The sequence below is a fragment of the Amblyomma mixtum genome, chromosome 8, assembly GCF_055824585.1.
Source record: "Amblyomma mixtum isolate Tamu chromosome 8, ASM5582458v1, whole genome shotgun sequence".
In the NCBI taxonomy this organism is placed as follows: Eukaryota; Metazoa; Arthropoda; class Arachnida; order Ixodida; family Ixodidae; genus Amblyomma; species Amblyomma mixtum.
The window spans coordinates 36,344,305-36,366,770 of record NC_143019.1 but is presented as its reverse complement, the minus strand read 5'-3'; the positions used below and the strand labels follow the sequence as shown (position 1 = coordinate 36,366,770).

General features: G+C 48.6%; 1 protein-coding gene and 1 pseudogene across 1 annotated transcript; both read right to left on the bottom strand.

Moving 5' to 3' along the window:
- Nucleotides 1–6,119: 6,119 nt before the first annotated feature.
- On the bottom strand, nt 6,120–7,298 carry LOC149332090 (uncharacterized; annotated as a pseudogene).
- Nucleotides 7,299–8,809: 1,511 nt separating this feature from the next.
- Nucleotides 8,810–15,479, bottom strand: LOC149332089 (neprilysin-3-like). The gene is made up of 2 exons (XM_089555689.1): nt 15,348–15,479; nt 8,810–9,385 (listed from the first exon to the last, which is right to left on the bottom strand). Exons 1-2 carry the CDS (start codon nt 15,471–15,473, stop codon nt 9,035–9,037), a joined length of 477 nt encoding a protein of 158 aa, XP_089411815.1. The 5' UTR covers nt 15,474–15,479; the 3' UTR covers nt 8,810–9,034.
- Between the last annotated feature and the right edge of the window lie 6,987 nt (nt 15,480–22,466).

Below are 22,466 nucleotides of genomic sequence, written 5' to 3'. Positions count from 1 at the left end.
CAGAGCAGATGCAAGGTCCAAGCGGCTCCCGGAATAGGGGGACCGACTACCAATTTTAGGTTCAAATGAAAATAGGTGCAGACCGCAGCAACGGGAATCAGCTGACTATGGCTATGCAGTCCCTTCCTGGCTATTGTTTGTAAATAGGAAGATTTCGGGAAAATCGGTACTTGGTTATTTCACATCTAATTTTGTTAAAAGAAATTCAGGCTTGCGTTGGCTTTTGCCACTGTCATCGACGTCATCACTGTAGCTATGTTCAAGTAAAACGTAAAACTTAAGGAAGCAATGGCAATCATTATTTGGGTCATTCTTTCAGGAGCTCTCGGTACCATGGACTCCACGACCTCGATTTTTTGCGCCTTCTGGAGCTCTTCAGCTATGGCCTCGCACCTGTATTGCGTTCCTGACTAGGCCGTCCTATTGACGGGGGATTTGGCCACGTTTTTGTTCCGCTGCAAAATACGGTTGGCGCCTTCTTAGGCTCTACATCATATCTTTGACCTCCCCGGCCGGAGGTCCCTGACTCGAAGTCCGCGTCTTAAAGCTTACCTTTGCAATCACTCGGGCCAAATTGTGTAGCATTAGTTCTTATAGGAGGTGGTGCAATCAAACTGCAAAACCCTCGGGTGATTCGGCAGCAGCTGATGGTTGTAAACAGACCCAACTGGAAATTTCAAAGTTCAACTGTTCGGCAGGAGGGGAATTCTATGCAAGTCCCCAGATTTTAGTGATGGTCTTGCTCCAGTGCTCAAGTGCACGTCTTCTGCCTCAATTCCCTCAAGAAGTTTATTCCCCAACAACTTGCCTCCTCTAAAAGGTATCACCAGCGGTGTTGATCTTTCAGCTATACCCCCAGGCATTCTTGAACATTTTGAAGATGTAGACGTGAACGTTCTGTCCGTTTACCACTGCAGTAGGCGGGTTGGTGGTTCTCGTGTGCCGACCGAATCAATGAGTGAGACTTTTGCAGGGCCCTCTTGCCCATGCGAGCTCAAGGTGTGGTCTGTACTGTTGGGACTGCGTGTCCCTGCCAGGAAACGGTCGAGGCGACGGTGAGTAAAAGGACGTTTATGTACAGTATGTACAAGGGCTTTTACATGATACAAGGGTCATGAGCACCACGGGCAGGCACACAGAAGAAGGGCGGCCCCGGCGGCGAGCGTAGCTCCGGCGTGATGGCTCTTCTGCTGCCCGTCTGCTGCTCGGGTTCAGAGCGGCTCCGTTTTTATAGCCGCTGGTAACGGTTACGGCAGCCAGCCGTTCAAATCCTCCAATCACTGGCCACCGTTCAAATTAGACCAATGGTCGAGAGGCGGCGGCCGATGACGCGAAGGAGGAGCCCGCACCGACGGAGAGGAGGGGAGGAGGAAGGGTCCGTGTCGGCGCCGGCGTGGCTGGATGAGTCACGCTGCATGTCGCGACTTGTCCGAGAAAGTCTGGGCCTGCTTTGAGCGCCGGCGGGCGCGCAGCGCTGGTTTAGACAGGCCCGCCAGCGAAATGTGGGCTCCGGCACTACAGCACCACCGCCGCCAGACAATGCGCCACGAAGACGAGCTACTTCCGCGTGGCTCGGATGCGGGGCGCGCTCGTACGCCAGGCTCCTCCAAGTTCTCGTCCGGTGTTCAGCCGCAGGTAGCTCCAGGCTCCTTTCCATGAACAGGTCCGGCTCGTCAGGACAGGATCACTGCTCCGCAGCTTTGTCGCCCAGGTGACTGGATCAGCTTCGCTCGGTCCTTCGGAAGAGCTTGCTTCACGGCATCGGTCGATGATCGTTCTGCAGGTTGCAAAGAACCGACCGACAACAGGCAACACCCAACACGAGCAAGTGCCCTCTGTCACCCGTCAATACACCAGACTTAAAGGTCACAAAACTCCGCTAGCAATAGTTCTGTCCCCTTTTTGCTCCCTCTTCAACAAGAGACACATGTGGGATACCAGAACTCTTAAAATAATAAACTCAAACAAAGTGTCAAACGCAAACAACACAGGGAATGAAATGATTGTAAATTGGGTCCCTCGAGATCATTTGGGCCGGAAAACAATCGGCTGAGGCCGCGAATGAGGACATCAATTTTGCCCCGATTTACGAGCGAACTTAACAAGCGTTCGCGAAGTGACAAAATGTAAATAGCGAGGCGTTCGAAGGTAGCCTTGGTCAGAGCGCACGGCTTAGTGCGTCTGCGTTCGCGTTTAACTTGCCTTTCTTATAACGAACGACAAGATTGTGCTGCTGGAGTATCATACTCCACCTCAGCAACCGGCCGCTCTTAGAGGAGATATTATTTAACCAAGTTAGTGGGCAGTGGTCGGTTTCTACTACGAACTTGGAACGGGCGACGTAGCAGGCGAGCTTCTGAACTGCCCACACCAGACAGGCGCATTCTTTTTCAGAAGTGCTGTACGCCTCTTCACGGCAAGTCAACTTACGGCTTAGGTACAAAACTGGCCTTTCATTGCCCTCATCATCCTCTTGGCATAGCACAGCTCCCATGCCCCGATCACTGGCATCACATTGAATTATGAAGCCTTTTGAAAAATCAGGCGCCATTAGAACTGGCTCCTCGCTCAAGGCTTGTTTCAGCATTTGAAACGCGTTCTCTTTTTTTTGGTCCCATGTCACCTTCACGGGTTCCGACTTTCGAAGCGCGTCTGTGAGAGGACTGGCAAGCGTCGAGTAGTCTTTTACATAATGCTGGTAGTATCCAGCTAAGCCTAAAAAGGCCCTTATCTCGGTCTTAGTGGTTGGCCGGGGGTAGTTTACGACAGCGGCTACTTTGATTTCTGACGGTCTACGCCGGCCGCGCCCCACCACATGCCCTAGGTAAGTCACTTCGGCGCAACCTAGCTGGCATTTAGCAGGTTTGACTGTGAGGCCGGCATCCTTCAGCCTGCTCAGCACGACCCGTAAGTGATCTACATGTTCTTCCCATGTGTTAGAAAAGATGGCGACATCGTCCAGGTACGGGAGCGCGTACTCGGACAGACCCTGGAGCACGTGGTCCATTAGATTCGAGAAGCAATATGGCGCGTTTTTGAGTCCGAAACTCAACATGACTGGGCGGAACGTTCCGAATGGGGAAACGAACGCGGCGTAGCGGCTGGCGCGCTCTGTAAGGGGGACTTGCCAATAGCCTCGCACGAGGTCTAGCGTGGATATGTAATTCGACTTTGACACTGTCTCCACCCTTTCCTCAAGGTTTGGTATTGGATAGGTCTGATCCCGGGTTATCGCGTTTAGTCGCCGGTAATCAATACAAGGTCTGGGATCTTTTCCCGGTACTTGCACTAGTATCAAGGGTGATGTGTAATCGCTCTCACCCGGTACTATGACTCCCAGGTCGCACATTCGCTTGATCTCACCTGCCATGATTTCTTTCTGCACGGGAGAACACCGATACGGCTTACTACGGATCGGTTCTTCACACGTTAGCTCGATATCGTGCTCAATTAGCGTCGTCTTTCCGGGACGATCCGAAAACACTTTTTCGAACTCAGAAACAATCATCCTCAAGTCTTCCTTCTGGGCTTGGCTTAGACGTGGTTCTAAGTTAATCTGTTCTAACAATGCAGCCGAACCGCATTCCTTCATGTCCGTAGAGGTCAGGATTTCTGCACCTTCCTCGTCCGAACCATTCAAAATCATATTCACGACAGCGTGACGCTGAATGTACGGTTTCATCAGGTTACTATGATAGATTTTGTTGGGCCTTCTACCTAGTTTAACTTCGTAGTTGGTATCAGAAAGTTTCAATACCACGTTCGCTGGCCCCTCCCACTGGACCTCAAGCTTATTTTTCTTAGATGGTCGCAGTATCATTACTTGGCTGCCCACTTCGAAAGTACGCTTCTTTGCTGACTTGTCGTAGTACTCTTTTGACAATTCTTGCGCTGCCTTCATGTGGCTCTCGACAAGATCTTTCGTTTTTCCGATCCTTTGAAGCAGGTTAAGGACGTACGTGACCACGTTTGGGTCTTCCTCCTCGCCTTCCCACGACTCTCGCAGCATTCGCAGCGGTGTTCTTAAGCTCCGGCCGTACACAAGCTCCGCAGGGCTGAAGCCTGTGCTCTCGTGGGGAGCGGATCGTAAAGCGAACATAGCTGCAGGCACGCAGGCTTCCCAATCGCGTTTGCGCTCAAAGCAAAGAGCTCGCAATATTCTTTTGAGCACCGAGTGCATACGCTCTACTGGGTTCGACTGCGGGTGATGGATCGAGCTGTGTACGACCTTGATACCGCACCTTTCGAAAAAGGTAGAGGTTAGGCAGCTGGTGAAGACACTGCCATTGTCACACTGAATTTCCGAGGGAAATCCGACACGAGCGAAAATTGAGAGAAGGGCGTCTACGACCTGAGGAGAATTGAGCTCCTTGAGAGGTATCGCTTCAGGAAACTTTGTCGCGACACATAGAGCAGTCAGAATATACCGACAACCGTTCTTGGACTCGGGCAGTGGCCCTACAATATCAATTACCAACCGGCGGAAGGGTTCGGTTATGATTGGCACCAGTTTCATGGGCGCCTTCCACTTGTCGGTAGACTTGCCTACTCTCTAGCAAGTGTCGCAAGAGCGCACAAAGCCTTCAATGTCCTTCCAGCAATGAGGCCAGTAATACTCTTGGGCGAGCCTAGCTTTGGTCTTTTTCACGCCGAGGTGCCCTGCCCACGCGTTTTCGTGCGCCAGGTTCAATAGCTGACGGCGATACTTTTGTGGGATCAAAAGCTGTTCGTACTTGCGACCACGGGCGTCAGCGTAATTTCGGTACCACAAGCCGGATTTCTGATGAAATGAAACATTCTTCTTCTTTGTTCCTCCTTTAGCTTTATCCAGCAAAGCTATTATCGAGCTATCTTCCTGCTGTTCCCGAACGAGCGTCGCTCTGTCAACCTGAGTTAGCTCGTGCCAAGTGTCGGAAACTGGGCTCAATGTGGAATTCGCCTCGCTCAGTAGCGTCGCCGTTACCTTCTCGTTGCCACTATCGTTGAAACTGTTTTCAGTTTCGTTAGCAGCGAGTTCTCCGCTTCCCGGAGAGTCCTCGATCTGAGGTTCCACCGACACCGTATCTAGGCTACAATGCTCATCTGCTTCCCTAAGCGGTGTTTCCCTCTCCGGTGCAAGGTTAAGTTTCTGCGAAAGCTTCCGCGCTTGAGATCGCGTAAGGGCCATGCATGCCACGCCGGCAAAGAACGATTTGCCTTTATCCCTCAGAAGCTGCTCTGAGCTGTTCGAAAAGAGGTAAGGAAAATGCTCAGGGAGGGCGGCAGACACGGCCGCCTCGGTGTTCAGCTGACCAAAAGGACCCTCAATGATCACTGTAGCGATCGGTAAGCAAGCACATTGCTCCTCGGCTACTTGCCTTATCCACGCGCATTCTCCTGTAAAATCATTCGGAGAAACTAAGGACGGGTGGACAACGTCCATAGTTGCCGCCGAGTCACGAAGGGCTTTGCATCTCTTACCGTTCACACTTATCTCCTGCATATATGGTTCCAACAACCGCATATTCTTGTCTGTCTCCCGAATCGTTGCGAAAGCAACCTTTTGTCTACAGTTTGCCGCGATATGCCCTTCCTTTTTGCAGTGGTAGCATGTCAAAGGCCTCCGTGACTCAAACGCACGTGCGGCATCAGCGCGCTGCTTAGGAGCATCGTCAGATTTCCTTAACTCCTTTTGTTCTTCGCCTACAGCCTCCTTTAAAGCGGACGCATCTTTTCGAAAATCGCGACGCGCGAACGGTTTCCTTCCATCAGGCTTCCTTAGAGAAGCATCCTTTGTTTCCGCCTTTTCGATGCGTAATGCTCTGCTGTGCAAGTTTCGGCGAGTGTAGTATTCCTCAGCCAGCTCTGCTGCCTTGTTGAGCTTAACCTCAGTAAGCCTATCCTGCAGCCAGAGCCTTACATCGTCCTGGATGCAGCGGTAGAATTGCTCCAGCGCAATGCACTCTACCACCTTATCACGATCGTCGTAAACTTCCTCGCCCTTGAGCCATTCAACTATGTCGGCTTTCAGCTTAAACGCGAAGTCGATGTGCGACTCACTGCCTTTTTTTGCGTACCGGAACCTTTGCCGGAATGCCTCAGGTGACAGCTTATATTTCCTCAACAGGGCCTCTTTGACCTCATCGTAACTCTCGAACGCCTCCTTCGACAAACACGTTATCACGTCAGATGCTTCCCCGGGAAGCAGAGCTAGCAAATTCTGTGCCCACAGTTCTCGCTCAATGACATTCCTCTCACAGACATGCTCAAATTTCACGAGATACTTTGCCATGTCCTCGCCTATTACGAACGGCGGCAGTTGGTCTCGGATTCTTTGGCCGTTAGCCTGCACTGTCATTGAAGCTACACTAGGCACCGGCGAGCTTCGCAGCAACTCCAACTCTTTTAATTTTCTAATCTCTCGGCGTTCCTGTCGCTCTGCCTCTTCCCGCTTGAGGCGTTCTTGTCGCTCTCGCTCTTCCCGCTGAAGGCGTTCTTGTCGCTCTCGCTCTGCGTCTTCGCGCTCACGCTGCTTCTGTTTTTCTGCCTCTTCGAGCTCACGGCGTTCTTTGATCTCATTGGCTTCTTCAGCCGTTACGCCCTCCTTCCGCATGATCTCGAGAATCGCCTGCTTTCGTTTCGCACGGCCTACGGTAAGGCCTAGCTCTTCACAAATTTCGACGAGTTCCTTCACTTTAAGGTTCTCCATCGCGCACAATAGTCTCTTGCAGCTTGCCCTTTAAGAATTCCCTTGCGGTTCACTACTATAGCGCTACTAGCATGACACGCGCAAGTAATTCTTTTCAAAACGCCTCGTTTACTCCCTCTGCACCAGCTTTCGTTTCAAAGCGCTCCGACTTGGCTCGAAACAGCAAAGCTTTCTACAGTGCTACACACAGCCCTACTCTAAACTACAATCACGTGTGCTAGAGCAGTCTGGCGAATTGAGGGGACAACATCAGGCACTCACCGCGCCGAGGTAGCTGACGCCGGTCGATCCCGCAGCTGCCATCCACTGTTGGGACTGGGTGTCCCTGCCAGGAAACGGTCGAGGCGACGGTGAGTAAAAGGACGTTTATGTACAGTATGTACAAGGGCTTTTACATGATACAAGGGTCATGAGCACCACGGGCAGGCACACAGAAGAAGGGCGGCCCCGGCGGCGAGCGTAGCTCCGGCGTGATGGCTCTTCTGCTGCCCGTCTGCTGCTCGGGTTCAGAGCGGCTCCGTTTTTATAGCCGCTGGTAACGGTTACGGCAGCCAGCCGTTCAAATCCTCCAATCACTGGCCACCGTTCAAATTAGACCAATGGTCGAGAGGCGGCGGCCGATGACGCGAAGGAGGAGCCCGCACCGACGGAGAGGAGGGGAGGAGGAAGGGTCCGTGTCGGCGCCGGCGTGGCTGGATGAGTCACGCTCCATGTCGCGACTTGTCCGAGAAAGTCTGGGCCTGCTTTGAACGCCGGCGGGCGCGCAGCGCTGGTTTAGACAGGCCCGCCAGCGAAATGTGGGCTCCGGCACTACAGTACTGTATCGTGTAAACACCCTGCAGCCACGCCCATTGCAGTGTAGTAACTGCTGGCTGTTTGGCCTCAGCAACAAGACCTGTAAGTCGGCAACGCGCTGTGTACTATCATCCACCAGCTACGTCAGTTTAGTATCCCCTACCCGTCGCCTTTGCCATAGTGCATATCCAGCTGACGATCTCGCATGTCCGAAGCGTGCTGAGGAGCGGACTCAGAGGAGCATGCAGAGTATGCCTCAGTATGTCACCTCGGGTATAATGAACTTTCGTGAGTTGATCTCGCATATAACGAACGTAGTGTGTTGGCCACAGATATAAGGAGCCTAAGTGTACCACCTCGTATATAAAGAACTTTGTTGTGTTCCTCCTCCTATATAACCTCCTATATAACGAACACTTCACTGCTAACGCGTTCAAACGATGCATCGATGATCATTAGCTTTTTATTTTTGTCTCTTAACTTTTTCTGCAGGACCAATACTTGTGTTTGACCTGTGAAAAGAAAATACCACATACATGCGAGAATTAAGAGGAATGAGAAGACAAACGCACAGACTGAAACCTTGTTTTTTCAGACTTGTTGCTGAATTCGGGAACACATTAATATTACTCCTTACATCCGCATATGACCATTTATGCAGACCACATGCTACTACCACGCCGCAAAAGCACAGAAACGGGCGCTTAACAGCTGCCCTTTAAGAATATAGAAAAAGGTGCAAAGTAAACGAACATATTTTACATAATTTATTGAAATGCCACGAAGGTAACTATGTAGAGCGAATGATTTGTTATCAGGTAATGCAAAAAGGGCATTTAAAAAGGGCGAACAGCATAACACATGAGGAAATTTACATCCCAAAATAGCTATAGCAATTTGAATGAATAAACATGCAGGTGGATATAACTAACAGTAAGTATTACATGCAGTTGATTGACAAAGGTGATATTTTGCCACTGTAGCAGAGATGATCGCGGCAAACTCCATATTCATCGTTTATAGCTGGTAAACGTTCGTACAAAAACTTCAATGGCGTCCTTTTCACTTTATCTTGGGAGCTCATTGCTTTGATAAGTGCCGCAATACTCGTAGCTATAGCTCCTCAGGTAACGCTAAGGGCACAGATCTTGCGCTAACGATGCTGGCCATTGAGCAAAGTTCTTCGCACGTGATTTTAAACTTCATTAAACATACGTCGGCTAATACAGGCCGTAAGTATTTAAGAAGCAATGAAATAATCTGTAACCGAAATCCGCACATCCTACGTAATTTCAGTCTTGCACGCTTATTTCGTTTGAGATGAATTTTTCTGATCTCCACAGAATTTTAATACAAAATTAAGGGATTACATGCGTGAATCAATGCGTTTCAAGTAAATCGTATCGTTCTGACTGTTATTGTATTGAAATAGTTCGAATTAGGGTAACAAGCCAGCAAAGAGTTCCATTTCAGATTACTTCGAGCTATTCAAAGGCATCATGAAGATTAAGGTGTGATAATTACTCGCGCGCTTATTTTTTGGTCGCTATTCTACCAGAAGGAACACTTGTTCACTGGATTCATCGCGTCACCCGGTCTGCAGGAGAATGCCTGAGCAAACTCGGGCATATTTTGCAGGGGCACGACACACCGGGAACGCTTGTGCCAGTACCACGCGCCCGGTATGCGCTTGTTGCGTCTGTCCGGGGTGCACCACTTGATACAGTGTGCCACGAAGAAAGTCTGCTCGGCATTGAGGCCGACGTTGGGGACAACCTCAGAGCGTTCGTCCTCCAGAAGCTTCCGGTAGGCGGCGTGCGCCACCAGCAGGCCAGAGTAGTCGACGAAGCCCTCCGAGTCCGTCTTGTCGTCAGTCGTCCTCGCCCGAAATTTCGACTCCTCCTGGAAGCGCGTTGTGTAAATCATGAGAACAATGGCTTGAAGCCTCAGCTCCGATAGTTTGCTTTTTAAAGCGAAAGCTTTACTACTTGCATTTCAGCCTTTGCCGTGGCGCGGCGGTGCCACCATTCACCTTTAGTTGACCTCTGTGTGACGTCATGTGTGACATCACGCCGAAGAGAAGGGTGACCGACTCGCGCCGTCGCAAGCCGCGGCGGTGCCACCACCGGCGCCTAACTCCTGCGCTCTCCGCTAGGAGTGCAACAGGTGCTTTGTGACGTCACGCCGAAGAGAAGGGCGACCGACTCGCGCCGTCGAAAGCCGCGGCGGTGCCACCACCGGCGCCTAACTCCTGCGCTCTCCGCTAGGAGTGCAACAGGTGCTTTGTGACGTCACGCCGAAGAGAAGGGTGACCGACTCGCGCCGTCGCAAGCCGCGGCGGTGCCACCACCGGCGCCTAACTCCTGCGCTCTCCGCTAGGAGTGCAACAGGTGCTTTGTGACGTCACGCCGAAGAGAAGGGCGACCGACTCGTGCCGTCGAAAGCCGCGGCGGTGCCACCACCGGCGCCTAACGCCGGCGCTCTCCGCCAGGAGCGCGATTGTGGCGTTACGCTGAAGAGATTAGGCTCGACTCACGTCGCTAGAAAGCAGTAGCTGTGCCAACCACCAGCGGCTTAACATTGCTTCGCGATCTCGCGCCGTCCGTGTGCGACGGCGGTGCACATGAACGGCGGCCTGAGTGGACTCGATTGTTTTAATGCTCTGAACAAAATCTGGAGGGGACACTTAAGCTCTGCTTGAAGGATATGACGTGATAGCGTGATGTTAATTCTCATATGCAGAAGGTCATTCTCTGCATCAAATTCATAGCTAATCTGAACGAACAAACGTAGCGTTTAAAACAGGACACAGAAAGATGAGGACAGGACGGGGCTACAACTTACAACTGAATGAAATCGATAAACGAAAGACACATCCCTTCTCGAGCAATGACACGCATGCGCAAACTTGAAAGAATGACAAAACTGTGATAAACTAGAAAAAACCGGTAAAAGAAAAAGAAAAAGATGAAAAGGCGTGGAATAGCCACCGGTCATGAAACTGTTTACAAACATTAAGTTCGTCTTAGAAAGTCTCTTTCTTTTTCCATTAGATAAATAGATGGTGTGCTAATGCACGTGTCATTACCGCATTGTGATATTTCATGAGCTTCCAGGATTTCCCTCGCCAATTTATCTTTACCCCTTCCTAAAATCTTCGTGCGGTTCAAAGAGGGAAAGCAACCTGGGCAGCTCTTGCAATGCTTTGGCAAGTGCTCATCAGTTTGCTGACGAAGCGAAGATGCGTGTTCACTCAGCCTTACGTTTAGACATCTGCCCGTCTGCCCAATGTACACACTTTCGCAGCGTAGAGGGATCTGATAAACAATATCTGTGGCGCATGAGACGTGTGGCTTCTTGTGTTTTGTGCTACACCCTGAATTCTTGGCGCTGTCATGATCTGCCAGAGCGCAAAGCTTTGCAAGCTTGAGGGGAGCTGAAAATACTACATCAATACCAAATTTTGCTGCCACTCTCTTCAAGTTGTGCGAGAGCCTGTGTACATAGGGCACAACTTCAAACTTCCTTTTCTGTTGTCCGGGTACATTTATCTTAGATAACTGTGTGTGTTCTCTTGCTTTGTGCAACTTTTTCTTCAGAGTTTCTGCGACAGCCACAAGAACATCGCCAGGAAAGCCTGCTTCTTTAAGTCTTCTAACCTGGTTGTCAAAACTACTACCAACTTTGTGCGGACATGACTTGAGGAGCGCCGACCTGAGACATGTGGCTGCTATGCCTCGCTTAATGAGCTTCGAATGAGAAGAGTCGTAAGGTAGAAGCGCTTTCTTGGACCGTGGCTCGTAAGCCCAGCAAAAATGACCAACAGAATGAAAATACAGGCGAATATCTAAAAACTGAATGGAATCGTGAGCCGGAAGTTCTACGGAAAAATTCAGTGACTTCATGGTACCTTTGAATCGGGTTAAAATCGAGTCTGCAACTACACTCAAGTCATCTCTAGACGAAAGGTTGAGAAGAACAAGGAAATCATCTACATATCTAAAGACACGTACAACGCGCTCATCGTTCAACTGAGACTGAAGCAAACGTCCAAATTTGGCAAGAAAAATTTCACATAGCACAGGGGCGACACTTGAGCCAATACATATCCCACGTTTCTGGACATAGAAATGTTCTTTGTAGCTTATGATTGTAGAATTGAGGTACAGGGCCAAGAGTTCCAGAAATGATTCAATACTAACACCACATGAATTCTGAAAAGACACCTCACCCGCCTCTTCAATACACTCTCTCACAGCAATGAACAGTTCATCGTGCGGCACCGAGTAAAAAAGTTCCTCTATATCCACTGAAAATGCAGAGTTTGCACCGCACACGTCACTCCGTAGAATGTCAACTAAGACGGCTGAGGAGGCGGCTTTAAAAGGGTCCACAGTACAAAGGCTGTTCAGGTGACGCTGGAGGAACCTGCCTAGACGTGACTGCCAGCTGTGTCGCTCTGTGATAATGGTTCTGAAGGGACATTCGGGCTTGTGGGTTTTTGCGTTGAAGAAAACTTTCAGTGCATCTCCTTTGCAGTTGCTCACCTCCTTCCCGAGCCTGTCCAGCTTGCACTCTTTTAGTAACTGCAACGCCCTACTCTTAGCCTTAGCTGGCTTAAGAAGCGAGCGCTTAAAGTTCTTTTCAATTGCTTTTGTAGCCTTGCCATCATACATCTCCCGAGGAAGAACGACAAAGCCTCCATCCTTATCGGCTTGCATCAGAGACAGCTTTGAATCACGAAAGTGCCCAACGACTTTGTTCACCTTTGAGTGTCTTCTTGTTCTTGTTTGAGACGTGTAGGCCTTTTCGAGAGTGTCAACACACTCCGAAATGCAATGTGTTCTCTCCTCGCCACTGGCCTTCTCTGCTATTCTGTGAACCGAAGCAAGCATTTCATGCTTCGGGACAGTGACCTCCAGACTGAACTTGGGGCCCTTTTCCAGAACGCGCTGAACTCCATTTGGTACTGAGGCATTCCCCAAGAACGTAACTGGAACTTTTCCTACCTGCTTCTTGGGCGTCTTCGGGCGGTTTTGAAGTTGTTTCCCCCACAACCACTCCGTCGCCGCGGTTGCATGACCTTGGAAATCAAGATGCTTCAAGATGCTCAGAGATTTCCAAGGTCATGCAACCGCGGCGACGGAGTGGTTGTGGGGGAAACAACTTCAAAACCGCCCGAAGACGCCCAAGAAGCAGGTAGGAAAAGTTCCAGTTACGTTCTTGGGGAATGCCTCAGTACCAAATGGAGTTCAGCGCGTTCTGGAAAAGGGCCCCAAGTTCAGTCTGGAGGTCACTGTCCCGAAGCATGAAATGCTTGCTTCGGTTCACAGAATAGCAGAGAAGGCCAGTGGCGAGGAGAGAACACATTGCATTTCGGAGTGTGTTGACACTCTCGAAAAGGCCTACACGTCTCAAACAAGAACAAGAAGACACTCAAAGGTGAACAAAGTCGTTGGGCACTTTCGTGATTCAAAGCTGTCTCTGATGCAAGCCGATAAGGATGGAGGCTTTGTCGTTCTTCCTCGGGAGATGTATGATGGCAAGGCTACAAAAGCAATTGAAAAGAACTTTAAGCGCTCGCTTCTTAAGCCAGCTAAGGCTAAGAGTAGGGCGTTGCAGTTGCTAAAAGAGTGCAAGCTGGACAGGCTGGGGAAGGAGGGAGCAACTGCAAAGGAGATGCACTGAAAGTTTTCTTCAACGCAAAAACCCACAAGCCCGAATGTCCCTTCAGAGCCATTATCACAGAGCGACACAGCTAGCAGTCACGCCTAGGCAGGTTCCTCCAGCGTCACCTGAACAGCCTTTGTACTGTGGACCCTTTTAAAGCCGCCTCCTCAGCCGTCTTAGTTGACATTCTACGGAGTGACGTGTGCGGTGCAAACTCTGCATTTTCAGTGGATATAGAGGAACTTTTTTACTCGGTGCCGCACGATGAACTGTTCATTCCTGTGAGAGAGTGTATTGAAGAGGCGGGTGAGGTGTCTTTTCAGAATTCATGTGGTGTTAGTATTGAATAATTTCTGGAACTCTTGGCCCTGTACCTCAATTCTACAATCATAAGCTACAAAGAACATTTCTATGTCCAGAAACGTGGGATATGCATTGGCTCAAGTGTCGCCCCTGTGCTATGTGAAATTGTTCTTGCCAAATTTGGACGTTTGCTTCAGTCTCAGTTGAACGATGAGCGCGTTGTGCGTGTCTTTAGATATGTAGATGATTTCCTTGTTCTTCTCAACCTTTCGTCTAGAGATGACTTGAGTGTAGTTGCAGACTCGATTTTAACCCGATTCAAAGGTACCATGAAGTCACTGAATTTTTCCGTAGAACTTCCGGCTCACGATTCCGTTCAGTTTTTAGATATTCACCTGTATTTTCATTCTGTTGGTCATTTTTGCTGGGCTTACGAGCCACGGTCCAAGAAAGCGCTTCTACCTTACGACTCTTCTCATTCGAAGCTCATTAAGCGAGGCATAGCAGCCACATGTCTCAGGTCGGCGCTCCTCAAGTCATGTCCGCACAAAGTTGGTAGTAGTTTTGACAACCAGGTTAGAAGACTTAAAGAAGCAGGCTTTCCTGGCGATGTTCTTGTGGCTGTCGCAGAAACTCTGAAGAAAAAGTTGCACAAAGCAAGAGAACACACACAGTTATCTAAGATAAATGTACCCGGACAACAGAAAAGGAAGTTTGAAGTTGTGCCCTATGTACACAGGCTCTCGCACAACTTGAAGAGAGTGGCAGCAAAATTTGGTATTGATGTAGTATTTTCAGCTCCCCTCAAGCTTGCAAAGCTTTGCGCTCTGGCAGATCATGACAGCGCCAAGAATTCAGGGTGTAGCACAAAACACAAGAAGCCACACGTCTCATGCGCCACAGATATTGTTTATCAGATCCCTCTACGCTGCGAAAGTGTGTACATTGGGCAGACGGGCAGATGTCTAAACGTAAGGCTGAGTGAACACGCATCTTCGCTTCGTCAGCAAACTGATGAGCACTTGCCAAAGCATTGCAAGAGCTGCCCAGGTTGCTTTCCCTCTTTGAACCGCACGAAGATTTTAGGAAGGGGTAAAGATAAATTGGCGAGGAAAATCCTGGAAGCTCATGAAATATCACAATGCGGTAATGACACGTGCATTAGCACACCATCTATTTATCTAATGGAAAAAGAAAGAGACTTTCTAAGACGAACTTAATGTTTGTAAACAGTTTCATGACCGGTGGCTATTCCACGCCTTTTCATGTTTTTCTTTTTCTTTTACCGGTTTTTTCTAGTTTATCACAGTTTTGTCATTCTTTCAAGTTTGCGCATGCGTGTCATTGCTCGAGAAGGGATGTGTCTTTCGTTTATCGATTTCATTCAGTTGTAAGTTGTAGCCCCGTCCTGTCCTCATCTTTCTGTGTCCTGTTTTAAACGCTACGTTTGTTCGTTCAGATTATGTATGACCAACTGGCCCCACAGTGTACTCTGTTAAAATTCATAGCTCCCTGCGGGTCCTCATACCACTCCTGGCACAGTGGTGCAGCGGTTAAGCGATGCGCCACTGCCCTGCGATGATAGATGCTCCCAACGATGGGCCTTGTGCGGGCGAGGTTGCTCTGCCCAAGTGGCCGATCCTTAATTTAGCTGCAACCTGCCACGGTGTATTGCTCACTATCCGGTGGGCAGGTTGTGGTGACGCCGCAAGGTCACGTGACCAAGGTTGCCCACCTGCCACCTAGGCTGCTTGCTCTCTGGGCCCCACCCACCTACCAAAGTCATGGTCGCAATTTTTCGGCCACAACTCCAACGCCGGCAACGCTGCACCGAATTTTGCGCAGAACGGTGCTTCAGAACTCGTAAGCGGAGAAGGCGAGGGTTACGCACCTTTTCGTACGAAGCACGAAGGCAGAGAACCTTAGCGCTGAACTCCTGCATCGTTGACGTGGTTTGGAAGTTAACCGGACGTAGCTTGTGGTCCAGTGTGATGCCCTTAATATCGTAGGCGTGCATTATTTCGTGACCGAGGATCTGGAAACGTCATGGACAGGATCATGTGACGCGCGAACTCGCTAGTACTTGCACAGCAATGAAAGAGACTACAATTGTTCGCAGGACATTTCGAAGCAAGAAGAAGCAATTACAGTATCTTGGAATGCTGTACCCTACTTGTGAGTCTTGAAGGAAGAAAACACCCCCAGGCCTTTATGAACTTCTTGTTACTGAATTGGCCAACACAATTACTAACATTACTAGCCCTTGGATCCGCATATGAGGTTAACTGACCTTAGATAACCTGAAGGGTAACGGAATGGATTCCAAGAGAAGGCAAGCGTACCAGGGGGTGGCAGAAAGTTAGATGGGCGGATAAGATTAAGGAGTTTGCGGGGACACCGTGAGCGCAGCTGGCATAGGACAGGGTTAATTGCAGAGTCATGGGGGAGGCCTTTGCCCTGCAGGGAGCGTAGTCAGGCTGATACGATGATGATGAGATTATATTTTTGCCGGGCTTACCCAGCTGGTGAAGTCCTGTATGGCTTTCTCAAGCAGGTGGTAGGTAAGGGAAAAAACTGGCTCGAGCTTGAGGAAAGCAACTAACAGAGTTGTTTTTACCGCACACAAAGACGAAACAGTAAAGGACGACTGTGTCGTCTTTGTGCGCTCTAAAAGAAACCTCAGAACTGAACAATTAGCCCCACGAGGCATAATAGTTGAAGAGCAACTATCGATTTTAGATTATAGAATATAGTTTGTAGAATACTGATAAAAATATAAGTTCTGAAGATTGTTCTCTGTAAGAGAGCCTTTTGGTATGATGGAATACAGTATAATTGGCAACATTGTAACATAATTATTTCCTATAAGCTTTACACCCTTCCCCCTCCCCCCTCCTCCTGAACGAGTTTAGGTCTTTCGATGTTTCCGCTCCTTTCCGCCGTGTCCCCTCACTGCCAGCGGCGCTGGACTTCTGATCCCAAACTTGGACCCCGAACTAACCAAGCGAAACTTAAAGGGCCCAGAAACGAAAAACCAAGTGAAAAATTCAGGGGCACTATGACTGTCTAAAGTGCGTAGAGGCGAAAGCGTTGTCCGAACCACTTTCGCTGCTTCTGTGGCACTGGTGGCGTCACATATAATTGAGTACTAATCACTAAGTGATTACAAATCACTAATTAATGGTTAATCACTGATTAATGTCTGAATACTAATTAACTGCTAATTAATGACGCTTCAGCTTCGCCTTTAGGAGTGGAACGCGACAGCGTGTTGTAGCGCTGCCAGGGAGTCCACGGAACGCCACCCCCCGTTCGGCACGATGCCTTGCCCTTTGAACGCAACGCTTTTTGAGGAAAGGAAGTGGCGTAGTAATTCTCTGTCATCTCGGTGGACACCTGAACCGCACCGTAGAGGAAGGGAGGAAGTGCGAGTGAAAGAAGAGAAAGAGGGCCGTAATGAAGAAAATGAAAATTGTATTTGAGGAAAGGAAATTACGCAGTAACTGTCTCACATATCTCGGTGAACATCCGTCAAAATTCAGGGGGCACTTTTTTGACCTAAAGTGTGGTCACTGATGTGTGGTTAAGATGTTAAGCTTCGCCTCTAAGAGTGGAACGCGACAGCATCTTGCAACGCTGCTAGAGTGTACTATTCTAGTACACTCTAACGCTGCCAGGGAGTCCATAGAACGCCATTGCTAATTCGGTTCTACGCCTCGCTCGTCGGTAAATTGGTTTTTGAGGAAAGGAAATGTATCTGTCTCTCACATCTCGGTGGACACCTAAACCTCGCCGGAAGGGAAAGGAGGAGGATGGGAGTGAGCGAAGACATCGTATTCATGAGACGCGCCTTTGTTCATTGCAAACCATCGAGCTGGCATGGCGGAGTGGATAGCATGGTCGTCTCGCACGCCGAAGACAGGGGTTCGATTCCTGAGCTCGACCAATTTCCTAGTCGGTTTTATTTATTTGTATGGACTGACTAGAAACATTAATTACGATAAGTGGGTAATTAAGCAATTAACTAAGCTCAGTCCCACTTACTTGGAGCATCACTATACGATGCCTTGAATTGGTTGCATGGTGACTAGCCAAAATACAAATTGAAATTCGCGCACTGTGACATCACGGCCGTTTCGACCAATTGAAAAGCGTGACATTTCTGTCGACAACTGCTGCTTACAACGATGAGACATTAAAGGCTTTCGCCTTAAAAATTGTCCCCTGCAGAATATGCGTTGTGCTTCTTCTACTTAAGGGTATTAGCGCAGCAAAGCAGCCTTTACAGGGCCCCTTCACTATCGTGCGGGTTGTAACGGCCTCGAGTCATTGGTGATGACGCCTACTCGAGTGAACGCAAGTGCCATCCTGTAACAATGTCAAGAAGCAAAACGACCGCTTGTACCCATTTAGTGACTAGCCAAAGTACAAATTAAAATTCGCGCACTTTGACATCACGGCCGTTTCGACCAATTGAAAAGCGTGACATTTCTGTCGACAACTGCTGCTTACAACGATGAGACATTAAAGGCTTTCGCCTTAAAAGGTGAGCTTCAGTCATTATATGCGACGTGAAAACTACCACAGCGTGAGGTGCTCATTCCGAGGCTTGAGGCGACGCGGCAAAATCGCGTCAGTAGCGGCTAAATTTCGATAAACACCAAATGCAAAAGCGCTCGTGCGCAGTGCAATGTCAATGGACGCTAATGAAGGTGGCTGAAACTAATCCGTAGCCCTCTGCTAATGCTTCGCAGCCAAACTTTTGCTTTGATACGTTAGTTTCCTGTTATTATGTACTCTATATGTAACACGATAGTTTTTACCAACACTCGATGTCCGAAAGTTCTTTTTGCATGTCATGTTTTCAAAGCTATTTTCTTTCTTTTGCCGCGCCGTATGTTATCTACTAGTGTTATTTAGACTGCTTTGCTTTTACTATGCTTACGCTTTTCTGTATATGTCCGCTGTTTTTGAATTTGCTTTTACGTATTTTATGTACTTGCACCCGAACTAGCCGTTGGCTATGGGTCCAAAAGTGTTAAAAAAAAAACCCTGTATGCCGCCCACCGGTAGAGCGAGAATCATAGCCCGCATTGAATTGCTTATCCTGCAAACATCAAACGCTCAAACACCCAATCAAATTTCCGCTTAACTGTCAACACCTTACGGCACTTCTTCTAGTGCCCGCATATAGCCGCAGTGTTTTAAGCAGCGCGAACACAGTAGCATAGAGTACCTGTCCGAGAGCACCATAGTTCATGGCAGCCGGAGCGCCGTTGATGAAGACAGGGGACTGCAGAATGCCGGCGAGGATGAAGATGCTGTGCGTTTCCTCGTTGTAGAAAGCGTTGGCCGCGGCTGTCCTGAACTGTGCGTTGACGTTGCTCCTAAAGGTGCGAGTCGTCAGCAGGTGGTGCGACGCCAGGTACGGAGTGAAGAAATCCGTGCCAACGTCCGGGAACCCGGCTGCGTGGACGCCACCCAAAAATGAAGCGCTTTTTAACATTTCCAGCACTAAGTGTAAAGCTATTTCAACGCAACTTTTCATAGCTGTTTCATATAATGTAAATAAATGCTCCAAGTTTTGGGGCAAAACCTCTTGATACTGCCGTAGCAACGGACGCGTATTGCGGTGAAAGGCTAAAAGGAGCGTTGAAGACATAAAATACCGTCCATTTTCAAACGTTTTAAGCACTTCGAAATAGGCTTTCTAAAATATCTGAGTTGGTCGAGACTATTTTTATTTCATTCTTATGCTAAGAACTATAAGGACTAAAGAAAAATGCACGAAAATTGCAAGAAAAATGCAAAAATGACTGAGAAAAAATGTATTTAGCAAAAGCGAATTAGGTGCACTTGCACTTCGGTTTTCTTTTAGGTTCCATTGCGAGGCTCGGTTCTCAAGGTCAAGCAGTCTTCAAGGAAAAAGGTGTAATTTATTTTAAGCTCCGCATTGAGCAGAATACGCGGCAGTGTTAAAGGTGCAGTGAAGAAGAATCTGAACTCGTTTTTTTTTTTTTGCCGCGGGAACTCGATCTACACGTTCCGAGCATTCTTAGAAACTTCGACATATTGCCCTGTGTGGCCGATTTCCCTAATTAATTCGGATTACTGTCCGGCTCCTACCTTTTTTTTTTAATTCTCCCCTATGGTGGGCGGAGTCGACCAACGGGGGTGAGTGCCTTTCAGCCAGCTCCGTGGAAGCTTTGCTTTCGCTTTATTTTGTTTTTTAGGTTTCCTTGAATAAATAGTTTCATTCGGAGATAATATAGCCGCAAAAAAGAATTCAAGGGGGCACATTGTTGACCTAAAGTGCGGTGAGGCGAAAGCCTTAAGCGCGGTGTTGCTGCTTGTGTCCCTCATGCGTTGTTGAGATGCTAGGCTTCGCCTCTAAGAGTGAAACGCAACAGCGTCTTGCAACGCTGACAGAGAGTCCATAGAACACCATCGCCCGTTCGGCTCTACGCCTCGCTCGTCGGTAAATTATGCCACTCTTATGCCACTCTTTGCTCAGTGATGGAGCCGTTAAACAATGCGATACTGCCGTGCGAGCCGACCCTTTAGATAAAACGTTTAACCAATGAAGAGACTAAATCACCGGGTAAGTGGACAATTCACCTTGGCGCTCAGTCTACACTCACCGTAGAAGGCTTCCAGCAGAGAATCGTTGGAGAATTCTTTAGGGTAGGCCGCGAGAAGCCCCATTTCTCTTGCTTTGCGTAAGAGCACATCTCGCACGGGGTTCTTGATCCAGGATGTTCCCATGATCTTGTCAACCACGGTGTCCACCAAGTTCATAACCATTTGTTTGGCATACGTCACCGCACTCGACGGGACAGCTAGCAGGCCGTTGGAGAAACACAAATAAGTCATCGCGGGCTGTACGTCAAAACGCTTAAGGGGCTACGATCAGATTCAAGAATGCCCTATATATGGAAGCTCCGGGGCCTGCCCGCGCAGCACATCCCTGAAGTGCTGAAATGAGCGGACCACCCCGCAACATCTCACATGGAATGCGAAATATCAATGTTTCTATCCAAAGTCCCAATATGAATAAAATGGAATGTGTAAATTTTTTGGGACTTTAAAACACCGAGTCCTTGGCCAGGAAGGAGGCTTGTACGTTTGGTAAGGACCATGTGCTGTTGTGATGTTCGAGGTGGTCAACAAGACAGATATCGTTCTTTAAAGTTAGCAGTGCAGATAAGAACTACGCTGAAACCCGAGATTCAGTTCCACTCGCTGGCTTATTGGCCTTAGATTTTCTTTCAGAACGTGGACCACAAGGACCTCCTTAAAACTGAGACATGAATGCACTCTTCGAATGCAAGTCATAGAACCATCGAAATTTAAATCACCGCAGAAAGTGCATGTTGTAGAAGAAGCATTCATGCGCACACCTCTAGAAGTTAGGCTGAAATCTCGTCGGCCATCATTCAGTCTTCAACCTCGACGCCATTCCGTGCTTTGTATATTCATCAAACAAAAATAAATTTGGTTAGCAAGAAAACAAATCCAGACCAGCGTGCTGCTTCATGTCACCAGAGCACATCCCATACTTCCGTATTCGTAAAATGTATAGGGGAATCCCCCAAGGTGGAGGAACTGTGTAATAAGGGAGCAGATTGCTCATTGGCATCCACCCAAGCTCAGCCATATGGCTACAGAGGAAAGATATACAGCTTCTACGCAATCTTCATATTTAAAAAAAATAAACTACTAAGTTTCTGTGGACACTGTAACGCTTTCCTTTGTAGCCGTATGGCTGCGCTTGGGTGGGTGCCAATGAGTAATTTGCTCCCTAATTACATTCTTCAATATTATATGGCCCCGATTCCCTTAAGACGACGATCAGTACCTGCACTCACAGCCCTATCGTTCAGTTCTTGCTGTGAAAAAGTGTCCTAGTTTATGGCCAATTCACGTTTGCGAAGACCCTCGCATGATCTGTAAAGCTTAAATTTATTCGACGATCAGTAACTGCACTCGCAACCCTACCGCTCAGTTCTTCCTGGGAAAAAGTGCCCTAGTTTGTGGCCAATTCACATTTGCGAAGACCCTTGCATGATTCATAAAGCTTGAATTTGATCGCACAAAGGAAAATTGTATTACCAGTGCTGAAGTATCGCTGCGTAACGGCCAGTGACATGACGCCAGTGACGGTTTCGTAGCAGAAGTCAGACAAGAAATCCGGATTCGAAACCAGCGAGATCATCATCTGCCCGCTGGCAAGTGGAAGAAGCTGACGAAGCAGGCTCCAGGCCAGGAGTAGCCGGGAGTCGTCGCGGGACAGGCGGCCATGATCCATGAGCAGAACCACGACCGATGCAGCGTTGTCAAATATGAGCACAGGATCGGAACCCTTGAACGCGTTGTCCGTGTATTGAGTGATCAGTCCCATCCAGTGCGCTGGAAGAGACGCGCGGTGGGGAGGTTTAGCACTATAGTACGCGTGACTGTCGTGTCACGCTGACAATGTTTGGGGCGAATGTTCACTTACACAGATGCTTGCCAACAGCGCACACGGAGAAAGTGTATGGGTTTTCCATGTGATATGAGTAGGAGACAGCGTTAATGTTTCACATGTTCACAGGAGCCTTGAGCCCCAGAAGGTGCACTCAGACTGTTATCTCCTGTGATGGCAATAGTCTTATTCAAAGAAGAAAACCAAAAATGATTGGTACAGCAAATGAATCAAGCTTTAATTCTCTTTCCTCCGACAGCTGTCATTGTCGCCTGATGACGCCGCAACTACTGAATGCACCGTCAGGAGCTTCGAAAGTATGGCTGAAAAAAACTTTTTTCCATTTGTTGCTACAATACAACTATGCAAAATATTTTGGTCTAATCAGGAAAGAACTGCCGTACCTATTTCACTGTAATTATGTAACTCCAGAGCTTTATTGACACTTAATCCACAGGGAACATATGTGATACAAAAGCAAAAGTCACTTTTAGCCCAGCCGTGCTGCGTGCTCCAGACCACATGCACTGCAGCTAGCGATAACAC